Source organism: Bubalus kerabau, chromosome 2, assembly GCF_029407905.1.
Source record: "Bubalus kerabau isolate K-KA32 ecotype Philippines breed swamp buffalo chromosome 2, PCC_UOA_SB_1v2, whole genome shotgun sequence".
In the NCBI taxonomy this organism is placed as follows: Eukaryota; Metazoa; Chordata; class Mammalia; order Artiodactyla; family Bovidae; genus Bubalus; species Bubalus kerabau.
Genome location: NC_073625.1, coordinates 181,122,272 through 181,142,315, shown reverse-complemented (window position 1 = coordinate 181,142,315; position 20,044 = coordinate 181,122,272). Strand labels below are relative to the sequence as shown.

General features: G+C 41.1%; 2 protein-coding genes across 17 annotated transcripts in view; one reads left to right on the top strand and one right to left on the bottom strand.

Moving 5' to 3' along the window:
• Window positions 1-1,745: 1,745 nt before the first annotated feature.
• On the bottom strand, window positions 1,746-7,366 carry ANAPC13 (anaphase promoting complex subunit 13). Of its 5 annotated transcripts, none has more exons than XM_055569638.1 (3): window positions 7,230-7,366; window positions 5,826-5,956; window positions 1,746-2,137 (listed from the first exon to the last, which is right to left on the bottom strand). In XM_055569638.1, the coding sequence occupies exons 2-3, from the start codon at window positions 5,922-5,924 to the stop codon at window positions 2,012-2,014; spliced, it is 225 nt and encodes a 74-aa protein (XP_055425613.1). In that variant the 5' UTR covers window positions 5,925-5,956; window positions 7,230-7,366; the 3' UTR covers window positions 1,746-2,011. The 5 variants fall into 5 exon arrangements, with proteins under 5 accessions (XP_055425613.1, XP_055425611.1, XP_055425612.1 ...); XM_055569636.1 differs by having other exon boundaries at window positions 7,203-7,344; XM_055569637.1 differs by lacking the exon at window positions 7,230-7,366 and adding an exon at window positions 6,963-7,164.
• Window positions 6,923-20,044, top strand: part of CEP63 (centrosomal protein 63) — a 79,326-nt gene continuing 66,204 nt past the window's right edge. For 3 of the 12 annotated variants that reach the window (XM_055569623.1, XM_055569622.1, XM_055569628.1), the window contains exons 1-4: window positions 6,923-7,456; window positions 10,407-10,444; window positions 17,619-17,687; window positions 18,607-18,784. In XM_055569623.1, coding sequence (XP_055425598.1) covers window positions 6,968-7,456; window positions 10,407-10,444; window positions 17,619-17,687; window positions 18,607-18,784 — 774 coding nt within the window. In that variant the 5' untranslated portion in view covers window positions 6,923-6,967. Of the gene's footprint in view, window positions 7,457-7,476; window positions 7,752-8,822; window positions 9,121-10,406; window positions 10,445-16,720; window positions 16,787-17,618; window positions 17,688-18,605; window positions 18,785-20,044 lie in introns of those variants that run through there. The other 9 variants (XM_055569630.1, XM_055569624.1, XM_055569627.1 and 6 more) reach the window with 9 other exon arrangements.

The following is a 20,044-nucleotide window of genomic DNA, read 5'->3' as shown; positions in this document are numbered from 1 at the left end:
GAGGCAGAGGCCAGACTCCAGCTGAAGCCCTTCTTTGCTCAGGTTCTTCTCCAACCCTACCCTGCTTCCCTCACAGGCTTCTCCAGGAAGCTTAATCTCCATAAACTCCTTGCAGAAGAAACTGCTTCTGATTTTGCTTCTAGGAACCTAAGGGACATCCGTTTTCTTCCTAGTATGTGTCACAATTTAAAACCATAGATTCGTATGCCTACTGGTTTAATACTGTTCCCCCACTAAATGAAGGCAGAAGCCATGCTTTTGTTCACTGCCATCACCAGTACTTGGTGAGGGGCCTCCCACAGAGAGCAGCACACATGCGCTGAACTGGAAAGCACAGCAGCCAGGCACAGGAACCACAGAAGAGCTACGTGGACACAGCCCTTCAGCCCCTCTGCAGACACCTTCCTCCATGGGTATTTCAGCTCCTATGGTTAGGGAGGCACCCTACAAGGGCAGCCCAGCATCTCTTGTGCCCATCATCCAGCCAGGCCTAGGTGGGCAGATTCTAAAGCTGCAGCTGACAATTTGGCCCAGAATTGGTCACCTAATTCCTTACAGTGAGCCACTGTTCTGCCACCCTATCATGGGTCACAAATGTGTTGTGGGAGCAGTTCTCAGATGAGGGTCACAGCCAAGCAGATAAACCAACGGTCTAGTTTACAAGTCTTATACTGTGCAACTGGTCTACCAATACTCCTGGGAAAGGTGGGGCCCACAAGCAAGGCTGGATTTCCAGATGTTAGTATCTTGGGTATTATATACCACAAGTAAAGCTGTAGTAAAGCTCTCAGTTAACTAGACTGTGGAAGAACTGTGGAATTTTAGGTACTTTTTTGAAAAACTTTGTTTTCTCTTGGTATGTTTTTTCTGAACATTGTAATTTTCTTTTTTACTGAGCTGTCTTTGGTTATTGAGGGACTGGTGAATTGAGGCCTTTATTCTGAGATGAATGACTTCTAGGCAAGTCACTGATACCCAGGGACCCCATCAGCCTGGGTGTGTCTGGATGACAGATGAGTTGTTACAACCATGTTTCTGATCGAAACCCTAAAATCAGCTCATTTGTTTGTGGTATACTTCTTATTCCTAAAAGGTATGTAAATAAAATGACCCGTTAAAAATGATGAGAAGAGAGATTTCAATTATTCACTGTTTCCAGTTTTATGATGAGGGGTACAGATGTTAAAACCAGGGCCTCTCCCCGCAGAGTTTACAATCTGGGGAGAGAACAAGAGTGATACCACATAACAGAGGCAAATAATTCTGGGAAATAAATGTCCATCAATGTGTTATTCAAAATACAAGTTCTTACTCAAATGTGTAACCAAATACTGACTCCACGGTGCTTCAGTTATACCTTAAAGGGCTTTGGGAACATAAAGAATCCTGTTACTGGGTAAAACTATTGGTCCATCTCACCTTTCCTGAGGCACCGGAGAAAGTTGTAGGGAGAAGAGAAATTAATTGTCAAGATAGCTTTTAATTTGTAAATTTATCCGAAGTTTTGAAAATTTCATGGGGAATTTTAGGAATCCCAGTAGTCAGTGACCAGGCTATGTATCCACAACATCTACAGACTCCACACAAACCCACTCAGATGATTCTCAGAATGGGAGTTCATTCTCAGGTCTGACTTCGTCTTTCTTCACCTTTCCCTCTCATATCCCCCATCACCTGTGTCACAGGACACATGTAAGTAGCTGGGAGGTGATAAACTCTGACAGTAAAGCAAAATCAGAATTAAAGGCAAATGTTTAATGAATCATGTTCAAACACAAGCTAGTCAGTGAAGAACTTTAGGTTCAAAGGGCCAGATGTTCTACATCCCTAAGAAACCGCAATCAGCTTCTCAACCTGATTGAGTATTTTCACACTGTATCTTGCTGCCACAAAATTAGTTGCGCATTTTTGAGTGTTGATCTATCACTAAAAGATTTAAGTTAGGAGACAGAAAGAAAATGTTTTGTATCTGTATTTTTTAAAAAAAATCTGTTGAACAAGGAGCCAGGTGTCAGTTTCCTATGGGGGGAACGTTCTCGTGGAGGTATTGTAAGGCCAAGTCGGTCCACTTCATCTCTTGTTCTTTAACAGATTCTGTGGTGCCTCCGTTGTCCTGTTCAGGCTCAGGAAGCTCATTCTGAAAAGGTACAAAGGACATTCAGAACGATGGCTTCCTTTGCATTAACAAACCCCTTAAAACTCAAGAACACTTAGAAGGAAAACCTGTGAGTTCCTGAAACAGGTAGTATAGATATCCTACAGAAAGAGCGAGAATCAAAAAAGTGAGGAAAAAAAGTCACAAGTTTTGATCAAACGTGCCCCATCCGCCTCCAGCCAGAACAACGGCATCATGACTCTGGGGCTTGTATGGGAGGCACTGTGGCAGAAGGCTAAAGACACAGGATTCCTGGAGCCACCGGGATCCTAGCCCATGACTCCACCATTTCCTGGGGTACTCGGGCGAGGTATTCAGACCTTCGGAGGCTCTGATTCCTTTTCAGCAATGAGAGAAAACAGTAGTCATCGCCTCACAGGACTGCTGTGAGGGCCAAGTGAGGTAACGCAGGTCAGCACTGCATGGGGTGTCCAGGGCATGAACTACTTGCCATCTTCACCAGTGGCTAGGAACAATGAAAACAGCTAGCACTAAATCTTTTGGAGCGGGTGGAGGGGGGAGGCTGCTTTATAGAATGCCGCATCTGCTGGCATATTCCTTACGCACGAGAAAAGTATTCAAAACAATCCAATTCAAAACAATTCAAAGGTATCCAATGTGCCTCTGTTACATAATGGAGGTGAGTGGGGAGCACGGAAACATAAGACAATAGAAGAGACTTCCCTTTAGTGGTGGAGCAGGGCAGCAGAAAGCAACGCAGCTTACCCACAATTGTCTGAAAATGGTAAGCCATGGGCCACACTTAGTGTAGAATCTGGGGTAGTGTCCTTATGTATTTCCAGGTTTACTGAGATTTAATTTACATATAACACTGTGTAAGTTTAAGGTGTACAACATGATGATACACGTATATACAGTGAAATGATTATTGCAGTAAGGCTAGGTAACACGTCCATCACCTCGCATAGTTCACCAGTTTTTTGTGCTGTGGTGAGAATTTTTTGATAGTTTCCTTGTATTTAAATTTGTTACTATCAGAACTCTGCTTAGTACTAGAATTCTCTGGTACCAATATATTTCTTTTCATTTATCAACTTGCAGTATATGAATATAATAACTTTTTCCTTCAAAATGACGTTCAATATGAATAAAATGATTTAATTGTAAGATGTACAAGTATATCTGAATCACATACATTTTGTTCTACAAAGGTAAAACTCAGATTCAAACATACTTGTACAAATTGAAAGGAACTATCATTTACTGTAAAGCAATAATGCACTCAAAGAGAAAATTTGGTTTCAATAACTACTTCTAGCTGACAAAGCATAAACAAGTCCTTGGTTAATCAGTTATTTAATTTCATCTCATTCTAAAATAAGCATGTCTTTAATTTGGTCACTATTGTCTCTTGCAACAAATGCCAACATATAAAATTGCCTATGTGCCTGGAAAACAAACACAAAGTCTCAAAAAATGGCCACAATTCTTTGCAGCTACTCCTATGAAAAGTCAGAGTTTATTTCCCCAACCCTCGGTTGGGGTTGCTCATGTGACTTCTGGGTCTAGGCTCTAGGCTCCAGGAAGGCTTGCAGTTTCCTCTCACCCTGCTCTTAGAATCTGAAAATGACTATGTGAAGTCTGGGCTAAGCTGCTGGATAATGAGACTGTGGCCTAGTTAGCTCATCATTCCAGCTGACAGCCTGCTCATTGTGAGACATATCAAAGCCTTCAGAACTACTTAGCCACCAGCCAGTCTGCTGGCCCACTGCAAAACACCAAGTCCAGCAGGGATCAACCATGCTAGCAAAGACAAGAAGACTCAGCTGAGTGACAAAATCATGACATAAACAGCTATTGTTTTAAGCGACCATATTTTGGGGTATTTGTTAGGCAGCAGCAAAAGCTAACTGACACAAACATTGCCTTAGAATCGCAAACCCTGGGGAAAAGACATGGATTAGCAACAGGGCCAGGCTACAGCTTGGAAGTCAGCATTGAAATTTCCCTTTCCCTCAACCCTATCCACACAAATCATCCCCAAATCCTGCTGTCAGCATGTCCAGAATTCAGCGATTCCTCTGCACTTTCTTGCCTTTGTTTAGGCCCTCCTCCTTTGTCTAGGCACTGCATTAGCTTCCTAACTGGCCTCTCTGTTCTGTCACTGGCTCCTTTCTCCTTGGCAGACATTCTCTAATAATGCTGCTGAACTGATCTTCTAGTATTTTGAACACAGCAGATCTCTACTTTGAGGATCCTCACTCCTCAGGATGAGGGGTAAGCTTGGTATCAAATGCTCCTTTCAAAATAAGGTCCAAGACCAACTTTTCTTCTTACTTACAACAGTTATATTCTCCATCCACACTGAATACCTTACCATCTCCCAAAGCCATTCAAAACTTTTGCACATCTGTTCCCACTGCTTGCCCATCCTCACTAACCCTCTGTTCCTCTCCTACGACAAGCTTAAATGTGATTTTCCTCTTGAAGCCCTTTCTAATGCCCACCAGGCAAGCAGTCACTTTCTAGACTACATAGCTGTTCATGACCTCCACTCAGAACACTTACTATTACAATTATTTTTTGATATATGTTGCCTTTCTAGACTCAGAGGGGCAGGAAATGTCCTTATGTTTACCTAGTCTTAAGGCACACAATAGGTTTCAAAGAACTGCTTGTGGAACGAAAGAACCAACAGAAGTCCACAGGGCAGGATTTGGAGCCTCACAGACCTCAGTGTGAAGTCCAGCTTATTAGCTACCAACCTTTGGGCAAGATCCCCTCTTTGATCCTATTTTCTTCCTGTACAGTGGGGACATCATCAGCACCCCCAAAGGTTCTTTTAAGGATACAGATAAAATATGTCAGGTTTCAACTTCAGTCCATGGCACAAAACAGGTATTCAATGAAAGTGGAGCTATAATTCTTATTATGCTCTTTTGATTATTTTTCTAAACTTGAACTAAGCTGTCATTTATTACCTGTTATGTGTATTATTCCTTGAACACAGTACCTCTTATTCTTAAATGAAAACATATATGGCTGCAGCAGACCACCTGCTCGCAAGCTCTATTTAATCAACAACTCTTGGCAGGCTCTAAAGAAAAACAGTCCTGGTTCTTCTTGTTAGGCTTCTATGACATAAACAGAATTTTTAGTAAGCATTTATTCGAGTAAAACGTTTAGATCTTATGACATGAAGCTTAACAAACTCCCTGCAGAAGAATTTTCCAGAGATTAGGAAAGAAAAAAGCCTGATGATCTAAATGTAAAAGAAGAAAAGCCAGGTCTCTTCTGAATATTTTCCAGGGAACCTAGAATAGATATGTGCTCCAAAACTGTGAGTTTCTAAAAATGACAGGCCACAGGTAGAGAAATTAAGTGCATATACCACTGCTTCTTGTTCCTCCTCATGGTATGCGTTAAGTTCTTTACTACCTTTGGTGTGGTGGACAGAACATGGCTCAGAGGACCTCAGTTCTAGTTCTCATATGACCTCTAATTGAGCTGGTCACCTCAGCAATCTGAACCACATTTCTCTTCAAATACGAAGTTGAGCTTAATACTCTCCAGAGGTTTCCAGAGTCAGAGGACTCCATAGTTTTGATTTCTTTGACTTTAGTTTATTTGTCCATTGATAACCTATAGCTACTAGGGTCTACCAGATCAGACCTTTAACTCATCACCCTCAGCACACATTACAGCCTACCAGTGGTATTGCAACATCCTCATAAGGCAGCTTGTCTTCTCGCCAAGCATCGTCAATCAAATCCAAGATTCTTCCATCTCTCTGTACCTCACTGTCCATTCTCTTGAAGCTTTGATCTTGTCAGATGGGACCTGTAAACCAAAGAGGTTATTTCTTAAACATGAAGAATGAAAAGATGATGTAATCCAGCACTAGGGTTCTCTAGGCTTTCTAGTGTGGATGTTTTGGCATTGGATCATCCCGGGAAAGACTCATCTCACCTGGATTAGATTACAGTTTCTTTATAACATCACAGTACCTCCCAGCTGATCTTCCTAGTCACACATAGATTCCATCTTTTGGTCAAGTTTTCTCGGATCACTCAGAGTCAGCATGCATTCTGCCCTTGAATGGTTCCTTGTTTTTATGATTCACTAGGCAAGTTAAGTTGGCTTTATGACTGATCGTTCAAGCATTATTGTTTCCAATTGCTGTGCGTAAATTTCTTATTAATGATTCAGCATGTTTCTCCCCAATTTGGCCTCAAATTGTTTTTCACCTATTCTTTAGAATACATCTAACTTGTCACACTTTCCAGCTTTTGCACCTAAAAAGGTCTCTTTGCCCCATCACGAACACCTATTTTTCCTTCCAAACTCAAAGTTGGGTGTCAGCTCATCGGGGCTAATGTCTCATTTCCAGAGTTAGGCGCTAAGGTGCCTTCACTCTTCAGGGGCTGGAAGCGTGGAAAGTACAAGGCGGGCACTGACCAGGCCACAGCCACCGTCCCAGGCACTTGCCAGTCCCCATAATGAACTGTTACCACTTTCCTGAACAAAATCTTTCTTGACTGTCCCAAAGCTTGGAATGCTCTCTTCTTCCTTTTTTCCTCAGCTAACCCCCAGTCACTCTAAACAACTTAGCTCCCAGGTTGCCTCCTGCAGGAAGCTTTCTCTAAGCCCCAAGAAGAACGCGGTACCCGCCCCTCCGCAGGTTCCATATTTCCCTGGGCGCCGAAAATGGGCCCCATCAGGAGCTTGTTACATTGCCCGTTACAGGGTCTTCCCAGACATGCGGTGCGTACGTTTCTCCAGGATAGGGGCAGTTTTATTCACCTCTGTTTTAGAGCTCCGTAAGCTTGTAGTTAAAAGAGCAAACCTGGAATGCCTTTTCCCCCGCTAAATATGACCCTCTCGGGCCACCACCGTCCGTACAGGCGTGGGATCCCGCCCCACAGCCTCGGCTTCCGGCCCGAGGCGGGCTATACCAAATGCGGAAGCGGGGGACGTCCAGGACCGCCGTGTAAGTCCCTTTCTACCCTCCCGACGTGCGGTAAGGGAGGTAGTTATGAGGATGAGGTGAGGACAACGACCTCGGCCGATCTGACTCCTACACTACCTAAGCTAGGGCGCGGGAAACCTTTACCAGCACTGGCCCAGTGCGGCCAGAACCACGCCCCCAGCGGTCATGTGACAGACGCGCCCTGCTCGCCGATCCCCGGATGTCGGTCAGCCCATTTGGCGAGGCGGAGGGGGAGTCAGGAGGACGTTGCTTCAATCAAAAGTGAAGGAGCAGTAGGCGGAACGAACGTTCCGAAGACCGTGACTGGACGTCAGGTTGGCGGTGACGCGCGTGCGCGCCTCCATCCGGAGGTAACGGCGGGAAGACTCGGGGGCGCGCTCGTGGCAGGCCTGTAACCGCATGTGTGAAAGTCCAACAGGCAACGGGTGCCCGTGTCCGGAACCGGAGGCAGCCCTGGCTGCAGTGGGGCCGCAGACTGAGCGGCCGAATGGCCGGGGGCCGACTTCCTCAGCCACCCGCTGGCCTCCAGGCTCGCCTCCGCCGGCCCGGCTCCGCCCCGGCGCCCCGCCCCTCCTCGCCGCAAACGCTTCGCAGACACGCGAAGCAAGATATGGCTTCCCACGGCGCGCAGTCCGGGCCAGCCAGGTGGTCAGCCCTTCCCCTGAGGCCGGCCGGCGGGAGGGCGGCGGGGTGGGCGAGCTGCTCCCCTTCTCCCAGCGGAGTCGGCAGCGAGTCAGTCTGCCACTTCTAGGGAGGTATCCCCTGCCCAGCCCTCCCGCCTGGGCTGCTTCATCTGGCTAGCTTCCTAGCCTTGTTGCGACTTAGGTTACTGACGGCAGGTGATAGCGGTTCGTTTATGGGTGGGAATTTTAGCAAGTTTTGAAAATAATTGACTTAAAAACCTTAATGTTAGTTCCAGAGGTATGGTAATGTGGCAGAAATCATGAAGGACAGAATTTGGGGAACCCTGAACTTATTGCTCCATAGAAATCAGGGATGCGAAATAAATAGAAAAAAAGGGATGGGTCCATAGAACACTACAATCATGAACATATTTGAAAGTAGTAAACTTTAGGCTCATAATGTAGTTTTTACAACATCAGAGTAAAAGTGAGCTTGCTGTCAGCGACTCGTGTTCATTTACAGCGACTAGTTAAAAGCACACGTATTGCGCAGAGTAGTTTTCCTTAAGCGTTACAAACGGTTCCTTAAACCAGTGTTAACATTTTTTTTCTTCCTTTAATAAAACAGTACTGTAGGATTTGTGCCTTGTAGTTATACAGTTCCCCACATGCTTGCATTTAACTATTTTCTAGATACGAAGAGGAAACCATAAGGATCATTACACCTTACCTTCAAATATTTCTATACTGATCATAGCTGTAGCTTAATGATATAATAAAGGATATGTATTTTCTTATTTGAAATGTAGTATCATTAGGTTTTTATCTTGAGCTTCTTGCCTCTTGACTATATCGTCAGGGATCAGTATAGTAAGAACCACTGAAATTAAAATGGGCTAAATGTTTATAAACATTCAGTTACACTACTCTTTAAAATGGATGTATATTCAGGTTTTAACAATTATTGTAGTTGTTGTATGTATTAACTGTATTGATGCTACTTGTCTCGCGTTAAAATGTAGAACAACTTTGCTTGGCCCTTCCCATTGTCAATTAACGTAGTAGTGGTATTAGATGGTAACAGCATCAGTAGTCAACTTTATTAGAGCTTCCTACTTTTAAACGTATGTCAGCTTGTTTGAAATTCAGCTAAAACTGACACTGACCTGGGTTTCAGGAAATGAATTTTTGGTTTCTGTGTTACTTTAAATTTTTTTCTCTAAGAACTCAGATTGTGTTTTCAGCTTTACAAAACCACAGTTTTGTCATCACATCTATGAAAATTAGTAAAAATCCTATAGACCCTGATGCTGGGAAAGATTGAGGGCAGGAAGAGAAGGGGTCAATGGAAGAGGATGAGATGGTTGGATGGCATCACTGACTCATTGGATGTAAGTTTGAGCAAACTCCAGTAGATAGTGAAGGATAGGGAAGCCTAGAGTGCTGTAGTCCATGGGGTTGGAAAGAGTTGGACATGACTTAGCGACTGAACAACATTGTCAGTATGCAGTCCGGGTTCAGATTTTCCCACCTGTCCCATATATGTGTTTTTAAAATCAGCTTGTTTGGATTAAAATCCCATAGAGATCCATGTGTTGCATTGAGTTGATACACTTTTTCAATCTTTTTCTGTTTTTTTTTTTTTTTTAAGATTTTTTTGCTTTGTTTTGATGAAGATCATTTTTAAAGTCTTTTATTTAATTTATTACAACATTGCTTCTATTTTATGTTTTGTTTTTTTGGCCACTTGGCATGTGGGGTTTTAGCTTTCTGACCAGGAATGGAACCAGCAACCTCCTGCACTAGAAGGACCTCCAGGGAAGCCCCTCAATCTTTTTTAATGTTACAATTTTGTTGCCTCCCTTTTTTCCCTTAACGTTCTAGATTTAGTTGATTGCATCCAGATGCCATCTTTTAACTTGTACACCTATTCCCTTTATTTCCTTTAAAGGGAATAAACTGGTAGTGAAATCTAGACTTGCACAGCCCATATAGTAGGTGTCAACCACCTGTGGCTATTTAAATGAATTAAATAAAACTAAAAATTTCAGTTTTGTAGTTGCACTGGGCACATTTCAAGTGTCTAATCTGTCTATGGGGTCACACAGAGTTGGACACGACTGAAGCGACTTAGCAGCAGCAGCAGTAGCAGCAGCAGCAGCAATACACATATGCCAAATAGCTACTCTTCAAATGCTGCATATATAAAGTGTCTTCATAATTTCATAAAATTCTGTTGAACAGCACTGATCTAGAAGCTTGATCAGAGTCAACCTTGACTTTTTTGGGGGAGGGAGGCAGAAGAAGATTCCATTGTTGGTGCAGAATCCTTCAGTGAGGCACGTTATTTCTGAGTTTCTCTCTTTCTTAATGTTAAGATTGAGCAGCATGGGTTCAGGTATTGTCAGCCCAATCCATTCATCATGAAATTATCCATGAACCATTCACTTAATGGTGAGATCCTTTCATGGATTTAGGTTGCTTATATCCATTATTGCATTAGGGCCTGCAATATAGTGATTTTCTGATTCCATCATTCCTTAGTATTTATTAGCTGGAAATTTTTTATGAAGAACTTTTTAACTCACCAGCTGTTTGATAACCCCACCAGCTATTTGAAATACAGTTTGTACAAGAAAAGCAAGAAAAATGCTTAATTCTTTCCCTCTATTTTCAGAGCACAGTAATGAGTTGGTGGCCTAGCAACCTTCAAAGGTAACCATGAGGATTTTCTTTTTTTTTTAATCATCATGAACTTATAGATTTGAATATATTTAAAGTTTCTCAACCTATTGCAGTCTCTTTTTTTTTTTTTTGCGTACTCAAGTTGTTGGCAAGTGGCAGTCTGTTTAAGTTGGCTCCTGTCCACTTTGATATGACCAGTGGTAGTCTTTGAGAGTTTCTTTATTTTCTTTTAAAACATGTTCCTGGCTCACTTATACATTCTGGCCACCAAGCAGCCCTGGTTTGTTGAGGTGATTTGAGAGACAAGTCTGGGTGCTAGAGGTGCTCTTGCTACTAGGTTGGTCATTGGTTTTAGGATTTACAGTAGCCAAAGTTAGGAAATAGATACATTTTAAAAACAAGAAACATACAGAATTCACATTGATATTGCCAATTTAATTTCATAGCTTTTTAAAAACACTTGATTTTATATTTTTTATATCTTTTTCTCTTTTGCTTATTAACATAGTTACTTTTTTCCTGTATGTAATTCTTTCAAATTAAGAATACCAAATTTACTGTTAACTGTTTCCTGAATGGTGTTTAGGATTTCTTTGTAGTACTTTTTTTGTCCTTAGTACCTACCCCACTTGAAATATGTACAGTAAAGTTGTTGTGTTTTCAAAGCATATGAAGCAATTTGTTACATGGTAAGGCTGTCAACTTGGTATCTAGTTGATAGTTTATTTCGTTTCCAGTAATTTTCAATACTGCTTTTTTCCCCCCTTCATTTGGATTTGTTTCATTATAAGTAAAACATTGGCATAGTGCCTATAAAACAAGTATCCGTTAAGGTCCATCCTGACAAGTTTAGCTTCCTGTTTTGTCTACCCTATTTCCCTTTCTTATAGGTATCATATTTACCAGTTTGGGGCTTGTCCTTACATAAGAACAAATGCACTATATATTATATATCTATATATAATTTTATATGCTTAATGTATTTTGACAATTATGCATAACATGTAGTTTATATTTCTCTACTGTGAACAGGGTTAAGCATCTTTTCATATGTTTATTTGGATTTCTCTTTCTGTGAACTCTTTGTTCTTATCTTCTGCCCATTTTTCTATAGATTTCTTTTTTCCCTTCAGTTTTTAGTAGTTTTAGTCTTTATGCATTTGGATAATTAACCCCTTGTGATAAAACTTTAAGTATTGTTGTCATTTATCTTTCAGTTTTGCTTACAGCATTTTTACCATGTAAGATTGTATTTTTGTCTACTAAAGATTTCTTAGTCTTTGCCCTTATTCTTTCTGAATTTGGAGTCATAATTTAGACCATGTTTTAAAATTTCACTTTTATTTTGGGAGGTTTCTTTGATCTTTTATCTGATAATTTTGTCCCTTAAGTTTCAGTAGGAACCCTTTTGGGCATTTGTAAATGATACTGATTATTTATTGGAGCAGGTACAGTTTTTCAGTCATAGTATATCTGACACAGCCGTAGATCTTTGTAATCACAGTAACACCAAGGCAGGTAAGGGACAAAACATTGTAATCCTCCTTTAAAATGAGACTTGATGAATAGACATATTCTTTCTCTTAGGATTAATTCATAATTCCAACTAGATTTATTTTCTTTCTGTGTCCCATTTTGTGAATAATTTGATCTCAGGCACATACTTCTGGGTATTTTTCCTGATCTATAAAGTGAAGAAGCTAAATTGGAGGCCTTCTGGTCCTTTCTAGCTCTTAAATTCCAATATGTTAATGAATTTCAAAGATTTGTCCATTATTAGATACCTTCTTTGGATTCTGTTTCTCTAAGATTTAAAGTATGTTTTCCCAGCTTTCCAGACTTGATGAAAAAGCCTGTATTTCCTTTAACCACCTTATTCTAGATTTCACTGATTTAAAACAGTCTTCATTCCAATGCAGATTTTTAATTATAACTTTTGATTGTTGATGTCTTGGTCTAAATGCTGAAATGACTAAGCATGTCCTGTGCCAATTATAGAGCTGCAAAGTTTCCATTTAACTACTTTAACACTTTATGTTAATGGCAAGGAATAACAGATTATGACACTAATTATTAGGTTGGTGCAAACATAATTGTGGTTTCAGACTGAATTTTAGATCATTATAACTAGGCTCAAGTGCATCTTTAGTAATCAAAATAGTGTGTTAAGTTGCTCAGTCATGTTTGAGTCTTTGCGACCCCATGGACTGCAGCCTGCCACGCTCCTCTGTCCTTGGGATTCTCCAGTCCATTGGAGTGGATTGCCATTCCCTTTTCCAGAGGACCTTCCCCACCCTAGGATCAAACCCATGTCTCTTATGTCTCCTCTATTGGCGGACGGTTTCTTTACCACTAGCGCCACCTGGGAAGCCCAATCAAAATAGGAACTATTACAGTCAACATATTTTTGCAAACAACAAATAAGTTTGTTTATTCCTGTAGCATAAAAATTCATGCCTTGGGATTCCATGAACTCATGGAAAGCATTTTCTGCCACTGTGCTGGTTGTGGAAGCATTTTCCCTGCAAAAAGTTTTTAAGATGCTTGAAGATGTGGTAGTTGGTTGAGTCAGGTGAATATGGCAGATGAAGCAAAACTTTGTAGCCCAATTAGTTAAACTTTTGAAGTGTTGGTTGTGTGACATGTGATCAGGCGTTGTCGTGGAGAGGAATTGGGCCCTTTCTGCTGACTAGTGCCAGCTGCAGGCATTGCAGTTTTTGGTGCATCTCATCAATTTGCTGGGCATTCTTCTCACACGTAATGGTTTCACTGGGATTCAGAAAGCTGTAGTGGATCAGACAGGCAGCGGACCACCAAACAGTGATCATGACCTGTTTTTGGTGCATATTTGGCTTTGGGAAGTGCTTTGGAGCTTCTTTGCAGTACAACCGCTGAGGTGGTGGTTGCCATTTGTCCTATAACATCCACTTTTCATCGCACATCACAGTCCAATAGAGAAATGATTCATTGTTGTTGTGTACAATAAGGGAAGATGACATTTCAGGATGATGATTTTTTTTTTTTTTTTTGATTTGCAGTCAGCTCATGTGGCACCCACTTACTGAGGTTTTTCACCTTTCCAATTTGCTTCAAATGCCAAACGACTATAGAATGATTGATGCTGAGTTCTTCAGCAACTTCTTCTGTAGCTGTAAGAGGATCAGCTTCAGTGATCCTTTCACTTGATTGTTGTCAGCTTCCGATGGCGGGCCACTACGCTTCTCATTTTCAGGCCTCTTGTCTCCTTTGCAAAACTTCTTGAACCACCATTGCACTGTACATTCATTAGCAGTTCCTGGGCCAAATGCATTGTTGATGTTGTGAGTTGTCTCTGCTACTTTATTACCCATTTTGAACTCAAGAAAATTGTTCAAATTTACTTTTTGTCTAACATCATTTCCCTAGTCTAAAATAAATATAAAATAAATAGCAAGTAATAAGTCATTAGCAAAAAAAATAAAGCTAGAAATGTGCATTAAAATGATGTATAACATAACCACATTTCTATAAAAATGTATTCCAACATCAAACGGCAAAGTTTGACAATGCAAACCCATAATTACTTTTGCACCAACGTAATACTTAAAATTGTATTTATTTTGGACAAAGAATAAACTTTACATAATTATTGCATGGAACAGGCCAGAAAGGAAAGCAGAGTAATGTACTGCATGCAGCTGAATGAGGGTCAGATTGTTAGGAAAGGAGTCCGTGATATAGCTGCGAGAGAAACTCAGAAAAGTCCATAGAAATCTGAGTTCTTACTTTTTACCTGATCCTCAGGAAGAAGGGATGGTGTTTGTTAGCTGCTCAAGAAGATGGTGAAAGTATTTTTTAAAAAACATTATATATTAGATTATTTTCTGTAGCAAATGTTACTTATCTTCCCTACATCACCCGCACCTTTTGTTTAAAACAGATCTCAATGTCTTAGACCATGATTTTAATGTCTGAAATGGGCTATTTTCACTGTTGTGCTGCTGCCCTCTGGTGTCCATGGCGGTGGTGTCATGGTTCAGTCTGTATTTCTTCCTGTGTCCAGACTTTTCAATTTGGTTTCATTTTGTTTATATCAGGAAGATATTATTAAATCAAAAAAAGATATGCTGATGTATTTTAAGACCTGGAATACTGTAAAATATATAAAGATCACATATTGGCTGGAGCCTAGGAGTCACCCTGCCTCGGTTGGAGTCCTGGGACTGTGGTTTGTAGTTTACCATAGTCAAGTTAACCTTTCAAGCCTCAGTTTCCTCAAAATGATAGTATGTATCTTTTACGATTGTAATGAAGATTGAATTAGACAGTATAGACAAGGCAGAACAGTTGAGCATTCAGTGACTTTTAGCTTCTCACTGGACATGAATTCGAGTAACTCCTGAAACTAACAGAGGACAGAGGAGCTTGGCGTGCTATAGTCCATGGTGTCAGACACAACTTAGCAACTGAACAACAACAAAATAAATATTGCTAATTATTAAATAATGTCATCCAGAAAATATATTGTGTATTATGTTACTAAATCTAAATATCCACATAGAGTTGTCAAGAGCATGGTACTTACAGTATATATGTGTTTGACCATTAGAATCCCTTTAAAAACTGGAAAAAATTTTGGAGACTATATAGGTCATGCCCCTTCATAAAGAAAGAAAGTGAAGTCCAAGGACACAAAGCTAGTTAGTTGCAGAGTAAGACTCTGTTCTGGATCTTCATCTGCCTAGTACTGTCTGAACTGTGTGCTGCCTTTCAGTTTCCTGCAGTGGAGCAAAGCAGAATCTTTGTCTTGTTGTAATTGACTGTATCATTGTTTGAAAGACAGTGGAATAGAACATGAAAACCTTTAACTTTTTATTTTGTCTAATTTTGGTATAATAAAAATGATAAACCAACTAGAAAGAAATCCTCTCTGCCATATTTATGCATGAATAGTTATTTAATACTCCTGATAGTAACTTTAGAAATAAGTGCAGATAATGTGCCGTGGTTGTATTTTCCAGTCTTCTTATTCTCCTGTGTTTGCAGGATACCTTATGCATGTCTGTGTCACTGTATTTATCACTTTAGGGGAACATTTTAGTAAATTTTTTTCTTTCCCATACTGGACTATTAATTCCTTGAAAAGGGCTATTTCAGTTTCAGTACTGTATATCTAGTGGTTAGTTCAGTTCCATTCAGTTCAGTTGCTCAGTCGTGTCTGACTTTTTGCGACCCCTTGAACCGCAGCACGCCAGGCCTCCCTGTCCATCACCAACTTCTGGAGTCTACCCAAACCCATGTCCGTTGTGTCAGTGATGCCATCCAACCATATCATCCTCTGTCGTCCCCTTCTCCTCCTGCCCTCAATCTTTCCCAGCATCAGGGTCTTTTCCGATGAGTCAGCTTTCCGCATCAGGTGGCCAAAGTATTGGAGTTTCAGCTTCAACATTAGTCCCTCCAATGAACACCCAGGACTAATCTCCTTTAGAATGGACTGGTTGGATCTCCTTGCAGTCCAAGGGACTCTCAAGAGTCTTCTCCAACACCACAGTTCAAAAGCATCAATTCTGCATTCAGCTTTCTTTATAGTCCAGCTCTCACATCCATAACATGACTACTGGAAAAACCATAGCCTTGACTAGATGGACCTTTGTTGGCAAAGTAATGTCTCTGCTTTTTAATATGCTGTCTAGGTTGGTCATAACTTTCCTTCCAAGGAGCAAGCGTCTTTTAATTTCATGGCTGCAATCACCATCCGCAGTGATTTTGGAGCCCAGAAAAATAAAAGTCAGCGACTGTTTGCACTGTTTCCCCATCTATACTGTGATGGGACCAGATGCCATACTCTTAGTTTTCTGAATGTTGAGCTTTAAGCCAACTTTTTCACTCTCTTCTTTCACTTTCATCAAGAGCCTCTTTAGTTCTTCTTCACTTTCTGCCATAAGGGTGGTGTCATCTGCATATCTGAGGTTATTGATATTTCTCCCAGCAATCTTGATTCCAGCTTGTGCTTCTTCCAACCCAGCATTTCTCAGGATGTACTCTGCATATAAGTTAAATAAGCAGGGTGACAATATACAGCCTTGACGTACTCCTTTTCCTATTTGGAACCAGTCTGTTGTTCCATGTCCAGTTCTAACTGTTGCTTCCTGACCTGCATACAGGTTTCTCAAGAGGCAGGTCAAGTCCTCTTAGAGCAATATAATTTGAAGAGGATTCAGAGTTGAGCCTCTGAATGTTGAAGGAAGAAAGCAGTTCCTCAGGAATGAGTAGTGGTTTGACACATGAACATTCTGAAGATTTGTGATAAGTGAGAAACCTACAGCAGTTACTGTTCTTTGGCATATCCAGATTTAAGGGCGGTCCTTCTCGTCTCATCTGCCTTTCTTTATGGTGTGTCTTTCTCTTTCTGTGATAGTCTGTTCTGTCTCCCTTCCCTTCTTCCTCTGCTAGATTCTTTGCAGTTCTCCAGCTATAGACCAGTTTTTACAGGGGGCTAGGTAAAAAAGGGAGGGGAATTGAGATAAGCCAGCCGAAAGCATTCAGCGCAGATCAGGTTGAAATGCCATACTAAGCCCTGGAGCTGCAGATGTAAATAAAACTGGGTTTCTGCCCTTGAGGGTGGAATAGTAAGGGAAAAAGGTGGGAAAAAAGACATTTCCAGTGTGATGTAACTCCAGTGAAATGACCTGTTAAGGACTAAGAACAATGAAGTGCAGAGGAAGGTCAGTAGTCGCCTCTTAGGGGATGGAAGCTGTTCTAGGAGCTTCATGGGCCTGTCATCTAGAGTTGAATAGGAGCTCCCATGATGGACCAATAAGTTCAAGCACAGAACATTTACCTTTTAACACTGTCTCTTTAAAGAAGCTCATTTTTCGTCTGACCTCCTGATTTGTTAGTGTCTGTGTCCCTCTGCTGCTAGCACCCACTTCCACCCAGACCTGCTCTTACGTGAGAAAGTAGGGGTGCCACAGTAAGGCATTTGATTTTAGTCATGCGGGGAAGTGTCACTGGCAGCGCAGATCATTGGAAGTTATTTTGAAGTGTGTTTGTTTCTGCTATTTCTTGAAGGGATATTCCTTGACTCTTCTACAGTTATCCTAAGGAGTGCTACATTTTCTCATTGTTAATTTGTATGCTTTCATTCACATTCTTAAGTTTGTAAGTTGGAATGTTGCAACATAAAAAATGAGTTTTCTCCTGACTGACTTTTTTGCTTTCCCAGTTGCCAACACAAAGGAGATTTGGCGATGGAGGCTTTGTTGGAAGGAATACAAAATCGGGGGCATGATGGGTAAGTTTGCTTTTGACCCTAAGTTTCTCACTGAGTTTAAAAAGCATGTCTGAGTTACGCCTCTGACCATTTTGTGCTTTGGGTACAGAAGCAGAAATGTGAACAAAATCTAGGCTGATCGTGTCATGTTTGTGGACAGCATGTCTCCTTGGGGTGAGCATGTCCCTCATCTCAGCAGTGTGAAGCTGGATACTTTCTGTCAACCCACTTTAAATTTTCGACTGTTAAAAAACAAGGATTTTGTGACACTAAGAGCAAATGATTTTTTTTTTTTAATATTTAAGCCTTAGTAGTTATTTCTCTGTGGCCATTCCTGGAAACCTCTTTGAATCCAATACATTTGTGTCCACTTGTGTTTTTACCTTTGTAATATCTGACATCTCCTGAAATATTGAAGGACATCAGTAAGTTTACAGGAAGATAGATTGTAGTAAGTTGCTTATAATAAGTTGGAAAGAAGTAGTTGGAATAAATTTGGCTCAAGGAAGAATTTCTTAAGACAGTTCTTAAAGTTGTATTGTCATTTTCCTACTTGTTTCCAAAGCTTTTTATTTGCTTGGCTAGCTGAGAATATGACATATGCTTTCCTGGATTCTTCAGAAAGCTTCCCTGAAATGTTAAAGATGAGATAGTTGTTGGTTGTGGAAGTCTCACTCCCAAACCAGACTTCCATCAGTCTGTGTTTGGCCACATGTTGTAGGCTTTAGGTTGGCTGCTGGAGGAAGACTGTTCTGTGGAATAGCTGATCACCTTATGTGCCTTAAAGGGAAAAGCTCGGAGATCCTGTTTTTTACTCTGATTATTTGTTGACATTGTTCCACCTTAGGTAGGTTTACATTTGCTCTGTTTTTACATGTGAAAGATGAAAAGCCACTTGGAGATATGTTCTGTGTTCTTAAGGGTCTGTTCTTATTTATAGGGGATTTTTGACATCCTGTGAAGCAGAACTGCAGGAGCTCATGAAACAGATTGACATAATGGTAGCTCATAAAAAATCTGAATGGGAAGGACAGACACACGCTCTAGAAACTTGCTTGGACATCCGTGAACGGGAACTTAAGGCTCTCAGGAGTCAGTTGGATTTGAAACACAAAGAGGTAATGCAGACGATTTGCTGCTCTTATTGATATTTTCACTTTGCCTTTTATTAGGTTGGTGCGAACGTAATTGTGGTTTCAGACCGTGAATTTTAAATCATTATTCAGTTCAGTTCAGTCACTCAGTCGTGTTTGACTCTTTGCGACCCCATGAACCGCAGCATGCCAGGCCTCCCTATCCATCACCAACTCCTGGAGTTCACCCAAACCCATGTCCGTCGAGTCCGTGATGCCATCCAACCGTCTCATCCTCTGTCGTCCCCTTCTCCTCCTGCCTTCAATCTTTCCCAGCATCAGGGTCTTTTCAAATGAGTCAGCTCTTCGCATTGGTGGCCAAAGTATTGGAGTTTCAGCTTCAACATCAGTCCCTCCAATGAACACCCAGGACTGATCTCCTTTAGGATGGACTGGTTGGATCTCCTTGTAGTCCAAGGGACTTTCAAGAGTCTTCTCCAACACCACAGTTCAAAAGCATCAATTCTGCATTCAGCTTTCTTTATAGTCCAACTCTCACATCCATACATGACCACTGGAAAAACCATAGCCTTGACTAGATGGACCTTTGTTGGCAAAGTAATGTCTCTGCTTTTTATCATAATTATGCTCAAACACATCTTTATTAATCAAAATGGGAACCATTATATTCAGCACATTTTTGCCAGTAAGAAAGAAGTTTATTCCTGTAGCATAAAAATCCACGCCTTGGGATTCCATGCACTCTTGGAAAGCACTTTCTGCCTCCTGCTAGTCGTGAAAGTGTGTTCACTGAAGAAAGTTGTTGAGATGCTTGAAAAAGTGGTAGTTGGTGAGAGGTCGGCTAAATATCACAGATGAGACAAGACTTTGTAGCCCAATTCATTCAACTTTTGAAGTGTTGGTTGTGTGCTGTGCGGTGGGGCATTGTCGTGGAGAAAAATTGGGGCCTTGCTGTTGACCAGTGTTGGCTGCAGATGTGGCAGTTTTTGGTGCATCTCCTCAATTTGCAGAGCATACTTGTAGATGGAATGGTTTTGCCAGGATTCAGAAAGCTGTAGTGGATCAGATGGGCCGCAGACCAACATACAGTGACCACGACCCTTTTTTTTGGTGTGTTTGGCCTTGAAAGTGCTTTGGGGCTTCTTTGTGGTCCAGTCACTCAGCTGGTTGTCTCTGGTTGTCATGTGAAATCCACTTTTTGTTGCATGTCACAATCAGGTCAAGAAATAGTTCATTGTTGTTGGGATTTTTTTGATTTGTGGTCAGCTCACGAGGTACCCACTT

What these genes read in the sequence shown, in the direction of transcription:
- ANAPC13 (XM_055569638.1), bottom strand. Translation starts at nt 5,924, where the DNA reads ATGGACAGTGAGGTACAGAGAGATGGAAGAATCTTGGATTTGATTGAC. An exon ending in AGGATGTTGCAATACCACTG is followed by an intron (nt 2,138 to 5,825) that starts GTAGGCTGTAAT and finishes GTACCTTTTCAG; the next exon opens with AATGAGCTTCCTGAGCCTGA.